Raw genomic sequence first — 25,978 nt, forward strand, 5'->3', positions numbered from 1 at the left:
ATAACGAAGCAACATCTCAAGACATCAGCCAGGAACTTAAAACTAGGGCGGAAATGGATATTCCAAATGGACAATGAGTGACCTGAAGCATACTGGCAAACTGGTTACAAAGTGGCTTAAAGTGAACCTGTCACCTAGAATATGCGTTCTGACCTATCAGCAGACGCATTTGTGCCCTAATTACACCTTCCTACCCATCCCTGTGTTATAAAATTGTATAATATGAAAGTAATAAAAAAATGTTTTATTACCTTCATATTTCCTATGTAAATAGCAGGGAATATGGTCACAGGGGCGGCGCCTTGCCCTGCATACTTTCCATGGTATCACGCCCCTGTGGGCGTGATACCATGGAGTCACATGAGCACCGTCACCGTCGCTCATTCTATCCTGCGTGCATTGTGGCAGGCTTCGTTTCCGGGTGTTCAAGCGCCGGCTTCAGACGTGCACTGCGCATGCGCAGTGCCCGTCTCAAACTGACAAGGAGAACCCGGAAGAGAAGCCTGCCGCAATAGTAAGTGTAAACGTGCGCAGGATAGAATGAGCTACGGTGATATTGCTCATGTGACTCCATGGTATCACGCCCACAGGGGCGTGATACCACGGAAAGTATGCAGGGCAAGGCACTGCCCCTGTGACCATATTCCCTGCTATGTATATAGGAAATATGAAGGTAATAAAACGTTTTTTATTACTTTCATATTATACAACTTTAAAACACAGGGATGGGTAGGGAGGTGTAATTAAGGCTATGTGTCCACGTTGCTTTTTACCTGCTTTTTTGCTGCTTTTTCAACTGCAGCATTTAATGCCAAAATAGATGTGTTCTGCTTTTCAAGCAAAGTCTATGGGAATTTGGGTTTCTTGTGCCCACTATGCAGTTCAAACTGCAGCCTTTTTCTGGCAGAAATTTGGTCAAAAACTCTGCTTTGCAGTTCAAAATGCAAATGGCAAAAACAATTGACATGTCAATTGTTTTTGCCATTTGGGTTTTGCACTGCAAAGCTGAGTTTTTGTCCAAAGTTCTGCCACAAAAAGGCTGCAGTTTGAACTGCATAGTGGGCACAAGAAACCCAAATTCCCATAGACTTTGCTTGAAAAGCAGAACACATCTATTTTGGCATTAAACGCTGCAGTTGAAAAAGCAGCAAAAAAGCAGGTAAAAAGCAGGTAAAAAGCAACGTGGACACAGCCTAAGGCACACATGCGTCTGCTGATAGGTCAGAACGCATATTCTAGGTGACAAGTTCCCTTGAAGCCACTTTGTAACCAGTTTGTCAGTATGCTTCAGGTCACTTATTGTCCATTTGGAATATCCATTTCCGCCCTAGTTTTAAGTTCATGGCTGATGCCTTGAGATGTTGCTTCATTATTGCCACATAATCTTCTTTCCTCATTCTTCCATCTATTTTGTGAAGAGCACCAGTCCCTCCTGCAGAAAAACAACCCCACAACATGATGCTGCCATGTTTCACAATTAGGATGGTGTTCTTAGGCTTCAAAGCTTCTCCCTTTTTCCTCCAAATGTAACAATGGTTACAGGTAAAGAACGCATATTTTAGGTGACAGGGATATCCAAAACATTTGACCCATGTCATACAGTTTAATCAATAAACAGCAAGGAAAATGCATCCCAGCAAAGTCTATGAGAATTGTGACTTGCTGTGCACACGTTGCTTCTTTTTCAGTTGTTGAAAAAAGAAGTGATATGTCAATTGATTCTGCTTTTTTTCCCCTATCTCAATAGATAAAAAGAAGCATGACAAAAAGCACGAAAAAGCAGCTGCCAAGACATGCTTTTTTTTGCTGAAAAAAAAAAAACCAGGGTTCACAGCGTTTTTTGTTTTTACATTTCCAGGCTCTCTGTGACAAGGGGCAGTTTTGGAAGCAGTTTGAGTGCAGTTAAAAACTGCATCGTGCGCATATAGCGTTTTAGATAGTAATTAGTAATCAAAGGGAAAAGTTTAAAAACGCCACAAATGCGTCTGTGCATATTTTTTAGCTGTTTTTACCTGGTAAACCACTAGCATTTCATTTTTTTTTTAAATGGCCAACCAAAGAAAATAATAGAAACCATTTACAGTAAACACTTGAGATGTTAACGTAAAGCAACTTAGGGCAATGTTTAGAAATGCCACATACGAGCGTTTCCTGAAGCGGTTTGTGTCTGAAAACTTCGGTTTTGGCCACCTCAACAAAAAAAGCTCCTTGTGAATATAGCCTGAGAGAGAAGGACCATTCCCAGCTCGGGTCACAGGGATTGTGGCAAATTCCAGGCGACCTAGGGATTTCCGTGTCACATACTGTCTCCGCACAGCAGACGACCTTACACACACCAGTCAGGGGACACTCGCTACATCATGAGGTACAGACAGGCGACAGTCAGTCACACAGGTTTTCCCTCACAGAAACTCCCGCCCAAAGCGCGAGACGCCACAGCTGTAGGCGGGCAGTAACCCATTGTATTCCGGAGCCTAGTTTACCAAAAGAGAAAGTAAAGATAGGGGGCGCTGTGCCTGCAAAAGTACATGGCATGCGTCTATGTGCACAGGAGAAGAAGGAAAACAAGGAAATGGTGGAGGGAGAGCTGCCTAGTGATTACATGCCAGCCCGGGCGGCCAGCGCATTGATGGGTTAAACACTGTTTGGCCCAGGAGGATGGATTACGAGTTTAAGAGCAAGCTGTCTGCCGAGCGGGAGCGGGTGGAGGATCTCTTTGAATATGAAGGTTGCAAAGTGGGTCGTGGTACCTACGGGCATGTTTACAAAGCCAAGAGGAAAGATGGGTAAGTGGCACGGCTCGGAGGGAGGGCAGAGGGGCGTGTATAGGGCGGCGTGTGCCCGCTCTCAGCGGATACATACACCTCATCCGCGGGAGTGTGCACAGTGCCCTTTGTGTGAGGAGAGTCCAGACATGTACCGCTATGGGACGGCCGCCGTCAGGCTAGTGATGGGGATGCTGCACTTGTGTGGTGCACTGTAGCGCCCTCCTCCTCCTCTGCACACGCCCGGGATGCTGAACTTGTGTTGGGGGAGGGGGAGCAGCTACAAATGTTTATGTTCGGGGAAGCCAGCCTTGTGCCCGCCTCCGCCAGAAATGCGTCCACAGCTCATTCCTGCTACGATTGTCGTGGCCTTTTGGATGTTTTGTGGTAACAGATGTACAAAAGTTCCAGAGGAAATGTTTCCAATAGTCAGAAGTGTGCATTTGGCGTTTTGTATTTCTTGTCACACATTCTTCAGGCTTAGTAAGAGTAAAACTGAATTGTTATACAGTGCATGCATGAGAAAATGCTTAGAGAACATGAAGGGCGGAGTATGGAGAGAACACTATCACACATCGTAACGTTTTATGTAGAACGGGCGTATGGCGAGGAGTCGTGCGACAAAAAACCTCTGCAATTTACGTCTGATTTTGCTATAAAATATGGCCAAATCGCAGGTTAGTCACGTGGGACTTGCATTGAAGTCTATGGCAAGAGAGTCGCCTATGCCTTGCGACCAGCAACAGAAAACTAAAACATTGATGACTGTCACACTTGCAGGGGGCCATAGGTCACAATATGACACCATAGAAAGTCATGAGATGTGATGAGCGAGCACTACCATGCTCAGGTGCTCGTAACTAGAGATGAGCGAGCACTACCATGCTCAGGTGCTCGTAACTAGAGATGAGCGAGCACTACCATGCTCCATGCTCAGATGATCGGTACTTGTAAGTAGTGATGAGTGAGCACTACCATGCTCAGGTGCTTGGTACTCGTAACTAGTGATGAGCGAGCACTACTATGCTCAGGTGCTTGGTACTCGTAACTAGTGATGAGTGAGCACTACTATGCTCAGGTGCTTGGTACTCGTAACTAGTGATGAGCGAGCACTACTATGCTCAGGTGCTTGGTACTCGTAACTAGTGATGAGTGAGCACTACCATGCTCAGGTGCTTGGTACTCGTAACTAGTGATGAGTGAGCACTACTATGCTCAGGTGCTTGGTACTCGTAACTAGTGATGAGTGAGCACTACCATGCTCAGGTGCTTGGTACTCGTAACTAGTGATGAGTGAGCACTACTATGCTCAGGTGCTTGGTACTCGTAACTAGTGATGAGTGAGCACTACTATGCTCAGGTGCTTGGTACTTGTAACTAGAGATGAGCGAGCACTACTATGCTCAGGTGCTTGGTACTCGTAACTAGTGATGAGCGAGCACTACTATGCTCAGGTGCTTGGTACTCGTAACTAGTGATGAGCGAGCACTACTATGCTCAGGTGCTTGGTACTCGTAACTAGTGATGAGTGAGCACTACCATGCTCAGGTGCTCGGTACTCGTAACTAGTGATGAGTGAGCACTACTATGCTCAGGTGCTCGGTACTCGTAACTAGTGATGAGTGAGCACTGCTATGCTCAGGTGCTCGGGTACTCGTAACTAGTGATGAGTGAGCACTACTATGCTCAGGTGCTTGGTACTCGTAACTAGTGATGAGTGAGCACTACCATGCTCTGGTACTCGTAACTAGTGATGAGTGAGCACTACCATGCTCTGGTACTCGTAACTAGTGATGAGTGAGCACTACCATGCTCGGGTACTCGTAACTAGAGATGAGCGACCACTACCATGCTCAGGTGCTTGGTACTCGTAACTAGTGATGAGTGAGCACTACTATGCTCAGGTGCTTGGTACTCGTAACTAGTGATGAGTGAGCACTATCATGCTCGGGTATTCGTAACTAGTGATGAGTGAGCACTACCATACTCAGGTGCTCGGTTCTCGGAACTAGTGATGAGCGGGCACTACCATGCTCAGATGCTTGGTACTTGTAATGAGCAGTTGGATGCTCGGACAGGCTTGACTTGTGTACAGAGTAGAGTGGAAGTCAATGGGGAACCCAAGCCTTTTTCCTGGATGATCTCCCATAATAATGCTTGAGTTCTCCATTATCTTATATTCTACTCGGTACTCGAGTTGGACCCATTCGACTGTCCAAATGCTCACTGACTACCCAGCACCCAAGCATGGTAGTGTTCTCTCAGTAGCATTACACTGTGATTTCAATGTTGTGCAACACATGCCATTATGTAGCCATATTCTAATTCTACATACATTGCTTTGCCTATAATGACACTGATCCTGAGTTAAAGAGAACTCAGGATTTTATTCTTCAAACTTTTACCATGTAATGTAACTATGTTTTAATCATGATTCAAGAGAATCTGTCAAGTCCCCTATTCCCCCCCCAACCCAGCAGCATTCATGTGTGAAAGCCAAAATTCTGTGCCTAACCAGCCCTGTATAATGCTATTTACTAAAATTAATATTTTAAAAAAGCATTTAGAAAGTGGGTTGTTCCTATGCTGAATAGGACTTTGGGTAGTGAAAAGGGCTTTGTTACCCCAAACTATTCAGCCCTCTTTCCATGTTATCACACCCCTGTGCTTGAGGTAATGTGATTTTTCATGAGCCAGCGTCATAGCAACTTCTGGAAATATTGCGCATGCTTGAGGCTTATTTCATCAGCATCAGTGCACCTCAGAATCCAGGTGTATGCGTACCAGCTTCAGAGTGGCATGCTGTGCATGATCGGAATAACCGCTTCTGCACTTCCAATTATGCGCAGTGTATTACTATGAAGCTGGGATGCCTCTCTGGTCCATCTGTGCCTGTTAACCCCTTAGATTTCTGTGTGAAACTCTGACAGCACAATCTAACGTGCTCCGGCAGGGATTGTGCGTTTCCCCGCCTCCATCGGCGGCTCCGTGTTGCAATCACGGGGTGCCAATGGGTTGCCATGGCAGCGTGGGGTCAGATGATGAGCCCTGTCGCTGTCATGTCGTGTTTCCTGTGAATGCTAGCAGAGCGCTGACACTCAAAGGAGAACAGCATTGCTCTGATCAGGAGAAGCGATCAGACTGTGCAGGCATAAAGTACCTTAGGGGGACTAGTAAAATCAATAAAAAAATGTAAAATAAAGTTTGAAAAAATATGAAAAAAGCCCCAAAACCTAAAAGTTCAAATTACCTCCCATTCATCACTGCTGTCAGAAATGCCCAATCTATCAAAATATAAAATCAATTAATTTGATCAGCAAATGGCGTAGTGTGAAAAAAAAATAAAAAAATCAAAGCACCAGAATTGTTTTTTTGGTCGCCACAACATTGCGTTAAAATGCAATAACAGGCAATCAAAACTTCTCATCTATTCAAAAATTGTTTAATGAAAAACGTCTGCTCAAGACGCAATAAAAAAGCCACCCCTGAGCCCCACATCTCGAAAATTGGAACGCTACTGGTGTCTGAATTTTTTTCACCACTTAGTTAAAAGTAAACCTTTTACATGATGAGGAAAAAGGATGTCTCCAAAGTTTATAAAACTTTCAATTTATTCAGAATTATTTAAAAATCCATGATTTGCCTGTATCACTCAAACATGTGTCAGGCACTGGGCCCTTGTTCACTGAGTGTCGCACTGATGCATGGGAAAACATTTTAAAATACAAACAACCAATCATGGTATTTCAGGAATGATATTTTATTTATTTATTGATTGTCTGTATTTCTAAATGTGAAGTTCAGAACCTGCTTTCAGTGTATTCTGATTATGAGCAGTCTCTCCATGATTGGTTGTTTGTATAAATTGAAAGTCTTATATACTTTGGAGACATCCTTTTTCCTTATTCTGCGTTGGAGCGACAGCCCGGACCATGGATTTATCTCCAATCAGCTAAACAAGCGGGTATATCAATCTACTGATCACGGTGAGACACAAACTTTTCCTTGTATTAAACCTATACATGTTTGGTATCTACGAACTTGCACTGACCTGGGTAATCGTAATGCCAGGTCAGTTTTACCATATAGTGACCATGATGAATAAAAAAAAACCCCAAAACAATCATGTAATTGCACTGTTGTAATTTCACCGAACTTGGATTTATCTTCTCATTTTACAGTAAAATATGGAGCAGAATGGTGTCGTTCAAAAGTACAACTTGTCCCGCAAAAAACAAGCCCTCATATGGCTAAATTGATGGAAAAATAAAAATGTCATGGCTCTTGGAAGAAGGGGAGGAACAAAACTGAAAATTGTCTGGGGATGAAGGGGTTAAATCTTTACTTTGCTTGTAGAAATCTGTCTTGCAGTTTGAGAGATCCAGGTACAGTGGGATGGACCCTGCACTAGCTCTCCTGCCTCTCTACCTATTCCTCAACCGTTGCCTGCCTTCTTTCTATGACTGACAGGCCACATAAAACATGAGTGATTTGTCAAGAGACAGGAGGTGGCAGTGGGAAGAAGGGGCAGGAGAGCTGGAAGTGCAGGGTCCACCCCAATGTACGTGCACTTCATGGGCGTACCCACGCTGGGGCAGGGGGGGCAGCTTCCCCCCCCAGAAGCAGGCAGGGCACACACCTATTAGTTCCACAGTGGAATGCATGCTGAGACCGCCTTCTCTCTCCTCTTTGCAATGTGGAGAGTGGAGCGTATTGGACCTGCCCCAACCTCCTGCTGTCATCCTGCAGTGGCCGCCCCCGCACGTCGCTTCCTCTTCCCACGGCGATCTATAAGCGTTCCACAGTGGAACGCACGCCGGCGCCGACACCACCTCCTCTCACTCTTTGCAATAAGGACCTTGTCACTCCAGTCCTGAAGCGGGTCCGGTACATGAGAATAGAAGCCCAGGTAAGGAGAGCCACAGCCGGAGGCCTTAAATGCGTTATTGCCACTGTTTTCTTTTTTTTTATTGCATTTATCTTGTACTTGTGTGTGTGTGTCGGCCAGCTTTATTTTTAAAGACATCACTAAAACCTGACTTTTTATATGTATTGTCATGAAGAGTGGTGGTTTTTTTTTTTCTTCTTGAAAATTTCTGTATATAATTCTATATGTATAGTGAAGTGAGGCTGATGGGCTGTGCAGCAGTATAGTGGGGTGAGGTGGCTCTGTGAGGCAGGGTACAGTAGATGAGGGCAGAGCTGGTCGTACACTGGTATAGTGGGATGAGGGGGATGGGTGAGGGTACAGTAGATAATGTGCATGCCTCCCAGCATTCCTCAGTAATGGGTATGCCCCCTGGCCCCCAGTAATGTGCATGCCTCCCAACGTTTCCCAGTAATGTGTATGCCCCCCATTGTACCTCAGTAATGTTTATATCCCACAGGCCCCCAGCATCTCCCAATAATGTATATGGCCTCCCTCAGTGTCCTCAAATAATGGGTACTTGACCGACCATGGCTTGCCCCCCCCCTAGTTTTGATCCTGGGTACGCCCATGGTGCACTTCATTATTATACATTTGAACTATGGATTTCTCTAAAAGCAAAACTGATTTTCACAAGAATGTTGGTTTTAACTAAGCATTAAAGCACTTTACATGCATGTCAGTAGTTTGGATTAGAAAACTTTGATGGCAAGTTCCCTTTACTGTCATACACCAATTGGATGCATGAACCTCATGCTCTATTCTCAAGAATTTGAGGCGGAATACTTCAACAAATTAGAGAAAAAAAAAAGTAATTGAAAATAAAACCCAACTAATGAGGCACTTAATGGTCTCTGGCTTATTAGGACACATTTGTTCATAGAATTTAACTATACACATTTAAACTTGTTTATAAATTGTAAAGTTCAAGAGGACCCAGGGCCGCCACTTGGAATTTCAGGGCCCCATACTGGTAAAATTATGGGGCCCCCCTGAAACTCCACCCCGACTCCGCCTCCACCTTGCAAACCTTCCACAGTCCGCCACCACTCTTGGAAAAACACATATATATATATAAACATAATACACACACACACATATATATATATATATATATATATATATATATATATATATATATATATATATATATATATATATATATATATATATATATATATAATATTACACACACACACACACACAGTCATGGCCAAAAGTCTTAGCCCTCTTGAAGTTGTTCTAGAAAATTAAGTATTTCCCTCAGAAAAGTAATAATACACCATTCCCCTCTCTTTACCGGGCCCCCTACACCAGTCTCACTAGTAATGCCCTGATGGCGGCCCTGAGAGGACCAACCACCAGGATTTTCATATATAAACCAAAGCCAGTGCTATACTGGCGCTATCATGCTTATTCTAATCAGAAAGGGTGTTTACTTTCTGAAATATAGGCAAGTAAAGTTTGTGAAATGCAATATATTTTGATGATGGGTGCAAATGAATATGTAATAGGTGGGTGGGGTTTTGCTAGTCATTCCCACACTTGTCCCCCCTCCCCCCACCCGTACCCTGCCAACCCCCCCCCCTGTCTCTGTTATTACAGTGGGAGGAAGAACAGGGGGGAGGAAGGACAGGCAGGCAGACAGGGGCCGGAATAACTAGAAAAATCCAACCTACTTATTTCGAGAGGTGCAACGGAATATTTAATAACAGTGCATTTCACAAATTTTACTTGCCTGTATTTTAGAAACTAGACATCCAATCTCACAAATAAAGGCAAGTTTAGCCCCTTAACGATCGCCGATACGCCTTTTAACGGCGACAAATTAGGGTACTTCTTCCGATACGCCGCTTTTTAACGGCGGTCGGAAAAAAGGGTCTAGCGCCCCCCAGAGTCAGAAAATTTCCAGGGTCTCAGCTGCCGGGGGTAGCTGAGACCCTGGAGATCATGATTCAGGCTGGTTTTTCCGGTCCCCACTCACCTGATGACCGGTATACACCGTTTACCGATGATCAGGTTACAGTAAATGGCAGCGCTGGTAAAAAATGATTTATCTCCCATCTGGCATAAACAAACATGTCAGAAGGGAGATATATCTCCTCCCCGGTCCCCCGGTGTCACCAAAGTGTCCCCCCCCCCCCTCCCGAAAATCAAAGATGGCCGCGCACACACCGGTGCGCACAGCAGCGCGCCAGCCGCATTTACCCTTTTCCTCTGGTTTCTGTCGCATGTACTATGACAGATACGACAGAAAAATGCTCCCCAGGTCCTGCCAGGTCACCTCCCCTATTCCCCCCCCGGTGTTCGCCGGTGTCCCCTGTACCTGTCGGAGCGCTGAACCCCCGCGGCCCCCTCCTACTTCACAGCAGACGCTGGTCACACGTGCAGAGCAGCTGACAGCTCAGCTTCCTGTGTTCAGAGACGCTGGCTGCTGCTCGCACACTGCAGCTGTGACCCGGGGAGGGTGGGTGAAAATTCTTTGCACCCACTCTCCTCAAATGGAGGGTCTGCACTCCTAGAAAATGGGGGATACGTTCCCTGAACGTGCCCCCCATATTCTAGAAGGTCCAGAATCGCCGCGGGACTTTCACAATGCATTACAGGGACCCGATTTTTTTTTTTTTCTTTTCAATAAATTGGTGAAAGAGGGAATATTTTGGGGAGTGTATTTTCAAATTTATTTTTTTTTTTGTCAATTTTTTTTTTTATTACTGTCAATTAGTTATGTCTGGTATCAAATAGACGCCGTGACATCACTAATTGCTGGGCTTGATGCCAGGTGACATTACACATCTGGTATCAACCCCATTTATTACCCCGTTTGCCACCGCACCAGGGCAACGGGATGAGTTGGGGCGAAGCGCCAGGATTGGCACATCTAATGGATGCACCACTTCTGGGGCGGCTGCGGCCTGCTATTTTTAGGCTGGGAAGAGTTCAATAACCATGGCTCTTCCCACCCTGAGAATACCAGACCCCAGCTGTCAGCTTCACCTTGGCTGGTGATCTAATTTGGGGGGGACCCCACGTTTGTTGTTTTTTTTAATTATTTATTTATAAATAAAAAAAAAAAACAGCTTGGGGAGCACTCCAAATTGATCACCAGACAAGATGAAGCTGTCAGCTGTGGTTTGCAGGCTACAGCTGTCTGCTTTACCCTAGCTGGCTATCAAAAATAGGGGGGACCCCACGTCATTTATTTTAATTATTTTTTTTCTTTTTGGGCTAAATACAAGGCTAGGCACCCTTTAGTGCCACATGAAAGGCACTAAAGGGCGCCAGCTTAGAATATGCAGGGGGTGGGACGTTATATATGTTTGACATCTATCCATTCATCCATTGTAGCATTTTAGGCTATGTGCCCACAATCAAGGTTTCAGCGTTTTGGGCGCAGAGTGTTTTCCCTGCATCCATAACGCTGCGTTGTGCAGTAGAAGCACAGTGGAAGGATTTTTAGAAATCCTATGCCCACTGTGCTTCTTTTCTCTGCAGCTTAAACCGACCTGTGGTGCAACTTCCCGAGCCTCAGCATGTAAATATATGCTGCGGAGACGAGAGTGTTTTCTGCAGGTAGAATACAGCTAAAGTCCACAGCAGCCTGAACCCAAATCGTGGGCATGGGCAGTTGCGTTCTCCTGTGGACAACATTCACATCTCTGCAGGAAGGCTGACACTGTGTACTAGACGCCGTGTCGCTGGATCATGGCCACATAGCCTAACAGTGAGAATATTGTTGCTACAGCAACATTTTTGTGAAGTACCTGTGGATTCAAAATGCTTACTATACTCCTGAATAAAATCCAGTTTCCAAAATGGGGTCACTTGTAGGGGTTTCTGATGTATAGGTACCTAAGAGGCCCTGCTAATGTGACATGCAATTGCGTGCAATTTATTTCAACTTTTCCAAAATTCAAATGGTGCTCCTTCCATTCCAAGCCCTCCCATTTATCCAAGCAGAGGTTTTTAGCCACATACGGGGTATCCCTGTGCCCACAAGAAATTGGATAACAACCTGTGGGGTCCACGTTTTGTTGTTGCCTCTTGAAAAAGTGAGAAATGTGATGCTAAAAAAACATTTTTGTGAAAAAAATGAAAATTTTCAATATGGCAACCTAAGCTTATCAAATTCTGTGAAGTATTCGTGGATTCAAAATGCTCAATATACACCTAGATAAAAGCCTTGAGGTGTCTTGTTTCCAGAATGGGGCCACTTGTGGGGGACCTCCACTGTTTAGGCACCTTACAGGCTTTCCAAATGCGACATAGCGTCCACTAATTATTCCAGCCAAATGTTCAGTCAAATGGCACTTTTTCCCTTCCGAGCCCTGCTGTGCACCCAAACAGTTGATTTCCACCACACATAAGGTATCAGCATACTCAGGAGAAATTGCAAAATAAATTTTATGCTGATTATTTTTCCTTTTACTCTTGTTTAAAAAAAAAGCTATCTGGTTGAAGTAACAATTTTGTGGTAAAAATGTTTTTTTTTTTATTTTATATTTTCACAGCTCAACATTATAAACTTCTGTGAAGCACCTGGGGGTTCAGGGTACTCACCAAACATCTAGATAAATTCCTTGAGGGGTCTATTTTCCAGAATGGGGTCACTTGTGGGGGACCTCCACTGTTTAGGCACCTCAGGGGCTCTCCTAATGCAACATGGTGTCTGCTATTGATTCCAGCCAAATTTGCAGTCAAATTGCACTCCTTCCCTTCCGAGCCCTGCCGTGTGCCCAAACAGTTGATTTCCACCACATGTAAGATATCACCAAACTCAGGAGGAATTGCACAATAAATTTCATGGTGATTTTTTTTCCTGTTACCCTTGTGAAAAAAAAGCTACCTGGTTGAAGTAACAATTTTGTGGTAAAATTTTATTTTTTATTTTCATGGCTCAACGTTATAAACTTCTGTGAAGCACCTGGGGGTTCAGGGTACTCACCAAACATCTAGATAAATTCCTCGAGAGACCTAGTTTCCAATATGGGGTCACTTGTGGTGTTTTTTTGCTGTTTACGTACCTTAGGGGTCCTCCAAATGCGACATGGTGCCCGCAATCTTTTTCAGCCAAATTTTCTTTACAAAATTCAAATATTACTCCTTTCGTTCCAAGCCCTCCCATTTGTCCAAACGAAGGTTTCAGACCACATATGAGGTATCACCGCACTCATAACAAAGTGGGTCACAAACACGTGGGTAAAAGTTTTGGAATTACCTCTTGAAAAAGTGAGAAAATTGATGCTAAAGCAACATTTTTGAGAAAAAAATGACAATTTTCAATATGACAACGTAACATTATCAAAATCTGTGAAGTACCTGTGGGTCCAAAATGCTCACTATACCCCTCGATAGAAGCCTTAAGGGGTCTAGTTTCCAAAATGGGGTCACTTGAGGGGGGTTCCTGCTGTTTAGGTACCTTAGGGGATCTGTAAATGCAACATGGTGCCTGCAATCTGTTTCAGCCAACTTTGCTTTCTAAAATTCAAATGTTGCTCCTTTCGTTCCAAGCCCTCCCATTTACCCAAACAAAGGTTTCTGACCACATGTGGGGTATCGGCGTGCTCATAAGAAAGTGGGTAACAAAGTGCGAGGTCCAATTTTTGGTGTTACCTCTTGAAAAAGTAAGAAAATTAGTGCTAAATTAACATTTTTAGGTAAAATGTTAATTTTTATTTTTTTTTATTCCACATTACTTTAGTTCCTGTGAAGCACCTGAAGGGTTAATAAACTTCTTGGATGTGGTTTTGAGTACCTTGAGGGGTGCAGTTTTTAGAATGGTGTCACTTTTGGGTATTTTCTGTCACCCAGGCCTCTCAAAGTCACTTCAAATGGGATGTGGTTCCTAAAAAAAATGGTTTTGTAAGTTGTGTTGAAAAAATGGGAACTTGCTGATGAACTTTGAACCCTTGTAACTTCCTAACCCCAAAAAATTTTGTTTCAAAAATTGCGCTGATCTAAAGTAGACAAGTGGGAAATGTTATTTATTAACTATTTGTGTGACATAACTCTCTGGTTTATGGGCATAAAAATTAAAAGTTTGAAAATTGCAAAATTTTAAAAAAAAAATGTTCTCTCAAATTTCAGATTTTTTCACAAAATAAAAAAATATCATACTAAATTTACCTCTAAAATGAAGCCCAATATGTCACGAAGAAACAATCTCAGAATCGCCGGGATCCATTGAAGCAGTTATAACCTTATAAAGTGACACTGGTCAAAATTGCAAAAAATGGCCTGGGCATTAAGTACAAAACTGGCTTCGTCCTTAAGGGGTTAGAATCTGTAGGATAGCCCCAGTATAGCACTGGCTTTTATTTACATATGAATATCTTGGTGGTTAAGAGATTACTGACATAATCTTATGGCATATTATACCTATCCCTAGTTATTTATTTATTTACAGTGTATGCATAATTATTTGGCTATGTATAATTATGATTGATTTTATTATTGAACAATGAAAATGCTGTCAGTCAATCCAAATGGTTAATAAACCTGAATATTTAAGAAGTAAAATTGAAGTTTGTCTTTTTTAGGAGAATGTGTGTGCAAAATTATGCAACTAAATGAAAAATATTTACTGATCTCAGTTGTTTGGTTATTATTCACACTTTAAATAAACCACTCAAAATGTACAAAATACATGCCTGACATTTCAATAAAATTATCAATGACCAATATATAGTCAGCCTTATTTTCAATAACAGTCATAAATCTGCCATCCATGGAGTCTGTCAGTTTCTTAATCTGTTGACAAGTAACATTTGGGGTACCACTAACCACAGCCTCCCAGACTCCCTCACAGTTCAGAGAGGTGACTGTTTTCCTTAACTGTAAATTATAAATCATCTGTTTAAGAAGGGCCTACAAGTTAACAATAAGGTTTAGGTCAGGTGAGGAAGTGGCCATGTCATTATTCCCTCATCTGTAAGGCTTTTACTGACAACCCAAGCAGTGGTGTACTTTGATGCAAACGATGGAGCATTGTCTTGGATAAAAAAAATCATGGTTTTCTTTGAAGGATGTAGACTTTTTCCTGGAGCACTGCTTGAAGAAACATTTCTAAAAATTGACAGTAGGTTTGAGAGTTGATTTCTTTATCATTCCTATGGGAGACCCAGACATTGGGTGTATAGCTTCTGCCTCCGGAGGACACACAAAGTACTACACTAAAAAGTGTAGCTCCTCCCTCTGAGCATATACACCCCCTGGATAACCAGATCTAGCCAGTTCATTGCTTTGTGTTCAGGAGGCATACATCCACACATGCATTCTCATCTGATTTTTCATTTTTGGAAAGTTTTTGAAGAAAAGCGGGTCCAAACCTGGACTCCCGGCATGTCCCTTCTCACCCCACTGTGTCGGCGGTGTTGTTAAGGTTGATTCCAAGGCTGGAGCCTTACATGCCGCGCTCCTTCACCATCCCTCGGGCTCTGGCTTGAAGTGGGAGCCAGCACGGTTCTCCTTGCTTTGCAGGAGGCCGGTCTCCATCCGCAGCCCTTCAGGATCCTGCTGGACGGAGCACTCATCCCCAGGGACTTGGAACCCTGCGTCTCAGCAAGCTAAGTATCTGAGACGTTTATATTCGGGGGGGTCCCTTGTACTTTATTGTTGGGGAGAGTGTGCTGTGTAACTGTTCTGACATTTCCGGCCGGTTCTCTGGTTGTCGCCTGAGAAAAGCGCCGATGGGGCCTGCGCGCCGGCCGCATCGCTTAAATTTAGGCCCCGGCTTCGCCGGAGGCCTACTTTCGATTTCACTGCCCTTGCATGTCAATCATGCAGAGGGACAGTGTGGCTCCGCCCAGCGGCCGTTCGGCACAGGGGAGGGACACTCCTCTCTGAGTACATGTCCCCTCCCCTGTAAATCTCCTTGGCCCTCCAGATCCCGCTCTCAGAGCAGGTCCCGCCCCCTCTCCTCGCTCCGGCGCCATGTTATCAGCGTTTCTCTCTGCGATCGGCGCTGGCTGCAGCATCCCTGCTAAGCTGCTTGGGGGTCCGGGCTGTGGGATCTGGAGGGCACACAAACGGTCTGGTAAGCCACAACCTCCGGTTGTGGACCTGCTTATATACTCTCTGGGGGTCATTCTGGCTCAGAGCCCCCACTTCAGCAGCATGTCTCACACGAGGAGCAAGGCTGTACGCAATATGCACTGCATGTAAGCTCGTGCTGCCTGAACCGAGCACATATCCACATTGTGATGCCTGCTCTAACCTGACAATGCCTCAGCCTGGAATCCCACCCACAGTGGTCCCTCCGGCTGCTCCGGCTCCGGTGGCTGAACCCCCGGCTTGGGTAGAATCCTTCTCTAGGTCAATCTCCCAGTCTTTTGCCGACTCCATGGGACAGCTGTCCCGGACTTTGCTGAACATGCATCAGCCCCCTTCTCAGGGCACCTCTGCTGCTAGGACTCTCTCAGCGGAGCTCACAGAGGATTCTTCATCTGGTCCCAGACCCCGTCCTCCTAAGAGGAGACGCAGGGCTCCCTCTCCTTCCTCGTCCCGCGGCTCTGATTCAAGGGCTGACTCGCAGGATGAGGAGGGTGCCGTTACTGGGGGCTCGGAGGCTACCTCCATGTGCCCCATTGATCTGTCCGAAAGTGACTCAGATGTTAGTGATTTGATTGCGTCCATTAATTCTGTACTGGACCTCAATCCGCCAGTATCAGAGGAGCAACCCTCTCTGGCAGAAAAGCACCAGTTTACCTTGCCTAAGAGGACAAGGAGTGTGTTCTTTAACCACTCCAGTATTCAGGCCACTGTGACCAAGCCTAGGGCCTGTCCTGACAAACGCTTCCCAAAGCGTGGTTCTGATGACCGTTTTCCCTTTCCACCAGAGGTGGTCAAGGAGTGGGCTCATTCACCAAAGGTAGACCCTCCGGTGTCTAGACTCTCAGCCCGGACAGTTGTATCAGTGGCTGATGGCACCTCTCTTAAGGATTCCACTGACCGCCAGATTGACCTTCTGGCCAAATCTGTATATGAGGCGGCAGGGGCCTCGTTCTCCCCATCTTTTGCAGCAGTGTGGGCTCTCAAAGCCATCTCTGCTTCTCTAGAGGAGATGCATTCCCTCACCAGGGAATCTATGCCCGAAATGGTTGCCTTAACTTCCCAAGCTTCAGCTTTTTCATCCTATGCCATGTCTGCCATGCTGGAGGCTTCTCACCACACTGCGGTGGCTTCGGCTAATTCCCTCGCTATCCGCAGGATCTTGTGGCTTCGAGAGTGGAAGGCAGATGCTTCTTCAAAGAAGTACCTTGCTGGGCTCCCTTTTGCTGGATCCAGGCTATTCGGTGAACAACTGGATGAAATTATTAAGGAAGCTACTGGCGGGAAGAGTACTTCCATGCCACAAACTAAAACCAGGAAACCTGCCCAGGGTAGGAACCAGTCGAGGTTTCGTTCCTTTCGTTCCTTCAACTGGTCATCCTCTAAGCCCTCGGCCTCGTCCACTAACTCAGCCAAGGACCAAAAACCCAACTGGCACACAAAGGCGCGTCCACAGAAGACCGCATGAGCTGCTGCCACTAAGGCAGCCTCCTCTTGACTATCTGGCCGCGCCAGCAACGTCCTTAGTCGGTGGCAGGCTCTCCCACTTTGGCGACGTGTGGTTTCAACACGTCTCCGATCAGTGGGTGCGGGATATCATCTCCCACGGCTACAGGATAGAATTCTCTTCCAGCCCGCCAAACAGATTTTTTCTGTCAACTCCCCCCTGCTCCAAGGCCGCCGCCTTCTCTCAGGCCGTGGCATCCTTGCAGGCCAACGGAGTAATTGTACCGGCTCCCGCCCGGGAACGGTTCAGAGGTTTCCACTCAAATCTCTTCCTAGTCCCCAAATAGGACGGTTCCTTCCGGCCCATCCTGGATCTCAAGCTTCTCAACAAGCATGTTCAGGTGCGGCATTTTCGCATGGAGTCTCTGCGATCAGTCATTGCCTCAATGACCCAAGGAGATTTCCTGGCATCCATCGACATCAGAGATGCCTATCTGCATGTGCCAATTGCAGTTTCACACCAGCGTTGGCTACGTTTTGCAATCGGAGAGGAACATTTCCAATTCGTGGCTCTCCCCTTCGGGTTAGCCACGGCCCCTCGAGTATTCACCAAGGTCATGGCAGCAGTGGTTGCGGTTCTGCACCTCCAGGGGTTGGCAGTGATTCCTTACCTGGACGACCTTCTAGTCAAGGCTTCATCCAGCGCAGACTGTCAGCGAAGTGTCTCGCTCATTCTCGCCACTCTAGCCCAATTCGGGTGGCTTGTCAATCTGCCCAAATCCACTCTGACTCCGACCCAGAGGCTCACGTACCTAGGGATGCAATTCGAGACTCTACCGGCACTTGTGAAGCTGCCCTTAGGGCGGCTTTGCACACTACGACATCGCAGGTGCGATGTCGGTGGGGTCAAATTGAAAGTGACGCACATCCGGCATCGCATGCGACATCGTAGTGTGTAAAGGCTCGATGATACGATTTACGAGCGCAAAATCGTCGTAATCGTATCATCGGTGCAGCGTCGGCGTAATCCATAATTACGCTGACGCGACGGTCCGATGTTGTTCCTCGTACCTGCGGCAGCACACATCGCTGTGTGTGAAGTCGCAGGAGCGAGGAACATCTCCTACCGGCGTCACTGCGGCTTCCGTAGGATATGCGGAAGGAAGGAGCTTGGCAGGATGTTTACATCCTGCTCATCTCCGCCCCTCCGCTCTTATTGGCCGCCTGCCGTGTGAGGTCGCTATGACGCCGCACGACCCGCTCCCTTAGGAAGGAGGCGGGTCGCCGGCCAGAGCGACGGTCGCAGGGCAGGTGAGTGCATGTGAAGCTGGCGTAGCGATCATGTTCGCTACATCAGCTATCACACAATATCGTACCTGCGACGGGGGCGGGGACTTTCGCGTGCGACATCGCAGCATCGGCTTGCGATGTCGCAACGTGCAAAGCCCGCCTTAGTCAAACAGCAGTGCCTCCATCTGGCGGTGCGCTCTCTGCTGAGGCCCCGCCGTCATTCCATTAGGCACCTAATGCAGGTGCTGGGTCAGATGGTGGCGTCAATGGAGGCTGTTCCCTTTGCCCAGTTTCATCTGCGTCCTCTGCAGCTGGACATTCTCCGCTGTTGGGACAAGCGGACTTCCTCCTTGCACAAGCTAGTGGCTCTGTCGCCACAGACCAGGGGCTCCCTTCAGTGGTGGCTTCGGCCCCTCTCTCTGTCTCAGGGACGCTCCTTCCTGGCTCCGTCCTGGGTGATCCTCACCACGGATGCCAGTCTATCCGGCTGGGGAGCGGTATGTCTCCACCATCGAGCACAGGGCACTTGGACTCCGTCCGAATCAGCCCTCTCGATCAATGTGCTGGAAACCAGAGCTGTGCTTCTAGCTCTCCTAGCCTTTCACCACCTTTTGGCGGGCAAGCACATCCGAGTCCAGTCAGACAACGCGACAGCGGTTGTTTACATCAATCACCAAGGCGGGACACGCAGCCGCCTGGCAATGTTGGAGGTTCAACGCATCCTTCAATGGACAGAGGACTCCAAGTCCACCATATCCGCAGTCCACATCCCAGGCGTGGAAAACTGGGAAGCAGATTTTCTCAGCCGTCAAACCGTGGACAGTGGCGAGTGGTCCCTGCATCCGGCAGTGTTTCGGTCAATCTGCCGCAAGTGGGGCACTCCGGAAGTGGATCTAATGGCATCCCGGCACAACAACAAGGTGCCGGTTTACGTGGCTCACTCCCACGATCCTCAGGCCTTTGCAGCGGACGCTCTGGTTCAAGATTGATCCCAGTTTCGTCTGTCCTACGTGTTTCCCCCTCTAGCTCTCTTGCCCAGAGTTCTGCGCAAGATCAGAATGGAGGGCCGTCGGGTCATCCTCATTGCTCCGGACTGGCCCAGGCGAGCTTGGTACCCAGACCTGCTCCATCTGTCCGTAGAGGTGCCGTGGCATCTTCCGGACCGTCCAGACCTTCTCTCACAAGGTCCGTTTTTCCGCCAGAATTCTGCGGCTCTCAGATTGACGGCGTGGCTCTTGAGTCCTGGATCTTGACGACTTCTGGTATTCCTCCTGAAGTCATCTCCACTATGACTCGGGCTCGGAAGTCTTCCTCGGCCAAAATCTATCACAGGACCTGGAGAATTTTCCTGTCCTGGTGTCGCTCTTCCGGCCATGCTCCTTGGCCTTTTTCCTTGCCGACCCTTCTGTCCTTTCTACAGTCCGGTCTGCAGCTAGGACTATCCCTCAATTCCCTCAAGGGACAAGTCTCGGCTCTGTCAGTGTTGTTCCAGCGGCGTATCGCCCGGCTGGCTCAGGTGCGCACCTTCATGCAGGGCGCGTCTCACATCATTCCGCCTTACCGGCGGCCCTTGGATCCCTGGGACCTCAATCTGGTCCTCACGGCCTTGCAGAAACCCCCCTTTGAGCCTCTTAGGGAGGTTTCTTTGTCTCGTCTTTCACAGAAAGTGGTCTTTCTAGTGGCCATAACTTCCCTCAGGAGAGTCTCTGATTTGGCTGCGCTCTCTTCGGAGTCACCTTTTTTGTTTTTCATCAAGACAAGGTGGTTCTCCGTCCGACTCCGGACTTTCTCCCTAAGGTGGTTTCTCCTTTCCACCTTAACCAGGACATTTCCCTGCCTTTTTTTTTGTCCGGCTCCTGTTCATCGCTTTGAAAAAGCGTTGCATACTCTGGATCTGGTGCGGGCGCTCCGGATCTATGTGTCTCGCACCGCTGTTCTTAGGTGGTGCACCTCTCTTTTTGTTCTAACCACAGGTCGGCGTAAGGGCCTCTCGTCTTGTAAGCCGACCTTAGCTCGTTGGATTAGGTCGGCCATTTCCGATGCCTACCAGTGTACTCAGGTGCCTCCCCCACCGGGGATCAAGGCACACTCGACCAGAGCTGTCGGTGCCTCTTGGGCTTTCAGGCACCAGGCTACTGCTCAGCAGGTCTGTCAGGCTGCCACTTGGACTAGTCTGCATACCTTTTCAAAGCACTACCAAGTGCATGCTCATGCTTCGGCAGATGCGAGCTTGGGCAGACGCATCCTTCAGGCGGCTGTCGCCCATTTGTGAAGTTAGGTTCCGCCTACTTCTCAGTTTTCTGTTTATTCCCATCCATGGACTGCTTTGAGACGTCCCAATGTCTGGGTCTCCCCTAGGAACGATAAAGAAAAAGAGAATTTTGTTTACTAACCGTAAATTATTTTTCTTAAAGTTCCGTATTGGGAGACCCAGCACCCTCCCTGTTGCTGTGGCAGTTTCTTGTTCCGCGTGTTATCACCGGCTGTTGTTGTAGACAGAGGCTCCGGTTGTTCCAGTTCTTGCTCTATCTTTACTTGTGGGTGGCTATTCTCCTTCAGCTTTTGCACTAAACTGGCTAGATCTGGTTATCCAGGGGGTGTATATGCTCAGAGGGAGGAGCTACACTTTTTAGTGTAGTACTTTGTGTGTCCTCCGGAGGCAGAAGCTATACACCCAATGTCTGGGTCTCCCAATACGGAACTATAAGAAAAAGAATTTACGGTAAGTAAACAAAATTCTCTTTTTTTTAGTCCAAGTTCAACCCAAAAAGGTCTAATTAGCTCATCTTTATACAATCGATTGTAAGCTTTTTAGCAGTGCCCTTACTTTTCCTATAACTGTTAAACTATGTGTTACTTTTTTTTTTTTTGTGTCTATACATACCCCATTTAACCTCATAACGACGGCCGTACGACTTAAAGCGGCGACAAAACAGGGTACTTATTCTGTTCCGCCGCTTTAAAGCGGCGGCCCGAAAAAACCCTGTAGCGCCCCCCTGCGACCGAAAATCTCGGGGGGTTTCAGCTACTGGGGGTAGCTGAGACTCCCCAGATTATGAATCGGGGTGTTTTTTTTGGACCCCGATAATGTGATCGGCGGTATACACCGTATACCGACGGTCACATGAAAAAAAAAAAGAAATGGCCGGTAAAACTGATTTCTTTTTCATCTGACATGATCAAACATGTCAGATGAGAAAGAAATCTAAACCCCTAGTGCCCCCAAAGCCCCCGATACCGGAGAGTCAACCCCCCCCCACCCCCCCTCCGGAGCAGTCAAAATGGCGCCGAAGCGCACAGAAAACTGCTGCCGCCGATGGCTCTGCATTCATTTCCCTCCGATCTGAAATGATCAAACATTTCAGATCGGAGGGAAATGTCCTCCCCCCCTGACCCCTCCACCGGTCCACCGGAGCCCTCTGGTCACCGGAGTCCCCTCCGGTTCTCCAAGGCCGCCTCCCCCCTCCGGAGCGTGGAAGATGGCGGCGCGCAGCGCACAGTAGCGCGCGGCCGCATTCATCCTGCTCTTTCTGCCGCATGTGACACGTCACATGCGACAAAGTTGTCCCCAGGTCCCGCTAGGTCTCCTGCCGTCCCCCCGCGTCCGCCCCCGGTCTTACGTTACCTGGCTGGTGATCCGTCCCGCGATCACGCCACCTCCTTCTTGAATGCTGGCGGCGCATGCGCAGACAGCGGCTGTCAGCTGGATCCCTGCAAGCAGGGACGCTGACGTCGCTGCTGCACAGGCTGCTCCACTGTGGACCGGGGGAGAGTGAGTGCAGTAATCTGCAGCCACACTCCTCACATGGAGAGACTGCTGTTCCAGAAAATGGGGGGTACATTCTGTGAGCGTGCCCCTCATATTCTGGAATGAGTTTACTGCAGGTCACTCTGCCCTAAGTTGGACCGGGGCAGTGTGAGTGCAGTATTCTCAGATTACTGCACCCACACTGCTCATGGAGAGCTTGCTCTTCCAGAAAATGGGGGATACGTTCCCTGAACGTGCCCCCCATATTCTAGAAGGTCCAGAGTCGGCGTGGGACCTCCAAAATGGATTACAGCGACCGGAATTTCTTTATTTTCAATAAATTGGTGAAAGAGGAATGTTTCGGGGAGTGTTTTTTCAAATACATTTTTTTTTTGTCTTTATTTTTTCTATTACTGACTGGGTTAGTAATGTCGGGTATCTGTTCAGATGCCGTGACATCACTAACCCCAGGGCTTGATGCCAGGTGAGATTACAGCTGGTATCAACCCCATATATTACCCCGTCTGCCACCGCACCAGGGCGCGGGATGAGCTGGGGCGAAGCGCCAGGATTGGCGCATCTAATGGATGCGCCACTTCCGGGGCGGCTGCGGCCTGCTATTTTTAGGCTGGGAAGAGTCCAATAACCATGGCTCTTCCCACCCTGAGAATACCAGACCCCAGCTGTCCGCTTCACCTTGGCTGGTGATCTAATTTGGGGGGGACCCCACGTTTTTTTTTTAAAAAAAACGCCTGGGGAGCCCTCCAAATTGATCACCAGACAAGGTGAAGCTGTCAGCTGTTGTTTGCAGGCTACAGCTGTCTGCTTTACCCTAGCTGGCTATCAAAAATAGGGGGGACCCCACGTCGTTTATTTTAATTATTAATTTTTTGGGGGGCTAAATACAAGGCTAGGCACCCTTTAGTGCCACATGAAAGGCACTAAAGGGCGCCAGCTTAGAATATGCAGGGGGTGGGACGTTATATATGTTTGACATCTATCCATTTATCCATTGTAGCATTTTAGGCTGTGTGCCCACAATCGGGATTTGCAGCGTTTTGGGCGCAGAGTGTTTTCCCTGCGTCCATAGCGCTGCGTTGTGCAGTAGAAGCACAGTGGAAGGATTTTTAGAAATCCCATGCTGAATGTGCTTGCCCAATGTGCTTCTTTTCTCCGCAGCATAAATTGACCTGTGGTGCAGCTTCCCGAGCCTCAGCATGTCAATTTATGCTGCGGAGACAAGAGTGTTCTCTGCAGGTAGCATAGAGCTCCACAGCGGCCTGAACCCAAATCGTGGGCATGGGCAGCTGCGTTCTCCCGTGGACAACACTCACATCTCTGCAGGAAGGCTGACACTGTGTACTAGACGCCGTGTCGCTGGATTATGGCCACATAGCCTAAAAGTGAGTCATTTGTTGCTACAGCAACATTTTTGTGAAGTACCTGTGGATTCAAAATGCTTACTATACTCCTGAATAAAATCCAGTTTCCAAAATGGGGTCACTTGTAGGGGGTTTCTGCTGTATAGGTACCCAAGGGGCCCTGCAAATGTGACATGGTGCCCGCAATTTATTTCAACTTTTCCAGAATTCAAATGGTGCTCCTTCCATTCCAAGCCCTCCCATTTATCCAAACAGAGGTTTTTGGCCACATGTGGGGTATCCCTGTGCTCATAAGACATTGGATAACAACCTATTGGGTCCACGGTTTGTTGTTGTCTCTTGAAAAAGTAAGAAATTTGATGCTGAAACAACATTTTTGTAAAAAAAAATGAAAATTTTCAATATGGCAACCTAAGCTTATCAAATTCTGTGAAGTACTCGTGGATTCAAACTGCTCACTATACACCTAGATAAAAGCGTTGAGGTCTCTTGTTTCCAGAATGGAGTCACTTGTGGGGGACCGCCACTGTTTAGGCACCTCAGGGGCTCTCCAAATGCAACCTGGCGTCCGCTATTGATTCCAGCCAATTTTGCAGTCAAATGGCACTCCTTCCCTCCCGAGCCCTGCCATGCGCCCAAACAGTTGATTTCCACCACATATAAGGTATCGCCAAACTCAGGAGAAATTGCACAATAAATGTTATGCTGAATTTTTTTCCTTTTACTCTTGTAAAAAAAAAAACTACCTGATTGAAATAACAATTTTGTGGTAAAATTTAATTTTTTTTTTTTCATGGCTCAACGTTATAAAATTCTGTGAAGCACCTGGGGGTTCAGGGTACTCACCAAACATCTAGATAAATTCCTTGAGGGGCCTAGTTTCCAAAATGGGGTCACTTGTGCGGGGTTTCTGCTGTTTAGGTACCTTAGGGGTCCTCGAAATGTGACATGGTGCCCGCAATCTTTTTCAGCCAAATTTCCTTTCCAAAATTCAAATATTGCTCCTTTCGTTCCAAGCCTTACCATTTGTCACTGCTGGAGATATCTCCCCCAATCCTGGTCTTCCTCACCACAACCCATTGTCACTTCGAACCCTCATCCACGATCTATGACAACTTTTCACAACCTTTCTAACCTTATACCCATTCACCCAGCCCCCGCTCCCCCAATCCCACTAACAGGAGCCCTCTAGAACACTCGCTCCGTCTGCAACAAACTTTCCTACATCCATGATCTTTCCATCATCAATAAACTTTCTTTCCTCGGCCTCACTGACACCTGGCTCACCCCCTCTGACACAGCCTATCCTGCTGTACTTTCTTATGGTGGTCTCCATCTGTCTCACACCCCCCGCCCCAGTAACAAGCATTGTGGAAGAGTTAGTTTGCTTCTGTCCGACCAATGCTCCTATACACCAATTCCACTGCCACCCTCTGTTAATCTCTCCTCTTTTGAGGTGCACTCCGTCCGCATGTACTCCCCCTCAAACCTCCAACTGGCTGTCATCTATCGCTCGCCAGGGCCAGCCACCGCCTTTTTTTGACCATTTCACCACCTGGCTACTACACTTCCTTTCTACAAACCATCCCCCACTATCATCATGGGCGATTTCAACATCCCCACTGTCACTTCTCACTCATCTGTCTCTAAACGTTTAACACTCCCTTCCTCCTTTGGCCTCACTCAATGGTCGTCTTCGGCTACTCACAAAGATGGCCACACTCTGGATCTCATTTTTACTCGTCTCTGTTCCTTATCTAACCTCTCTAACTCACCTCTCCATTTGTCTGACAACAACCTACTCGCATTCTCTTCTGTCTTCTCCAAATACACAACCCCCCCTTCAAAAACTTTCACACCCTCGCCGAAATCTCAATCATCTTGATTTACACTCCCTTTCTCAGTCCCTTCTCCCTCTCGCAGACATGGCTTCCGTAGATGACGCAGATGCTGCAGCCACTTTATATAACACTTCAATCTCTGCAGCTCTTGAATTGGCCGCCCCCCTCACACATACCAAAACTCACACAATCAACAGGCAACCTTGGCACACGAGCCAGACTAAAGAAGTGAGACGGGCTTCCAGAATTGCTGATTGCAGATGGAAGATGTCTTTCCACTGAGCACTTCGTTGCATATAAAGAGTCCCTCACCACTTTCAAGTCTGCACTCACTGCTGCAAGACAAACCTACTTCTCATCCCTCTAGCTCACAACCCTAAACAGCTATTCAACACTTTCATTTCTCTCCTCCGTCCCCCAGCACCACCTCACTGTCCTCTCAGCTGAAAAGTTTGCCTCTTTCTTCAAGCAGGAGATTGACAACATCAGAGCAAGCTTTGGCCCACAATCCCCACAGCCCCTTACCATAG

General features: G+C 47.2%; 1 protein-coding gene across 1 annotated transcript in view; it reads left to right on the forward strand.

Moving 5' to 3' along the window:
* Window positions 1-2,555: 2,555 nt before the first annotated feature.
* CDK19 (cyclin dependent kinase 19) overlaps window positions 2,556-25,978 on the forward strand; it is a 399,878-nt gene continuing 376,455 nt past the window's right edge. Inside the window, exon 1 of the mRNA XM_075338340.1 lies at window positions 2,556-2,786. Coding sequence (XP_075194455.1) covers window positions 2,659-2,786 — 128 coding nt within the window. The 5' untranslated portion in view covers window positions 2,556-2,658. The remainder of the gene's footprint in view (window positions 2,787-25,978) is intronic.

Source organism: Anomaloglossus baeobatrachus, chromosome 3, assembly GCF_048569485.1.
Source record: "Anomaloglossus baeobatrachus isolate aAnoBae1 chromosome 3, aAnoBae1.hap1, whole genome shotgun sequence".
NCBI classification, from domain to species: domain Eukaryota; kingdom Metazoa; phylum Chordata; class Amphibia; order Anura; family Aromobatidae; genus Anomaloglossus; species Anomaloglossus baeobatrachus.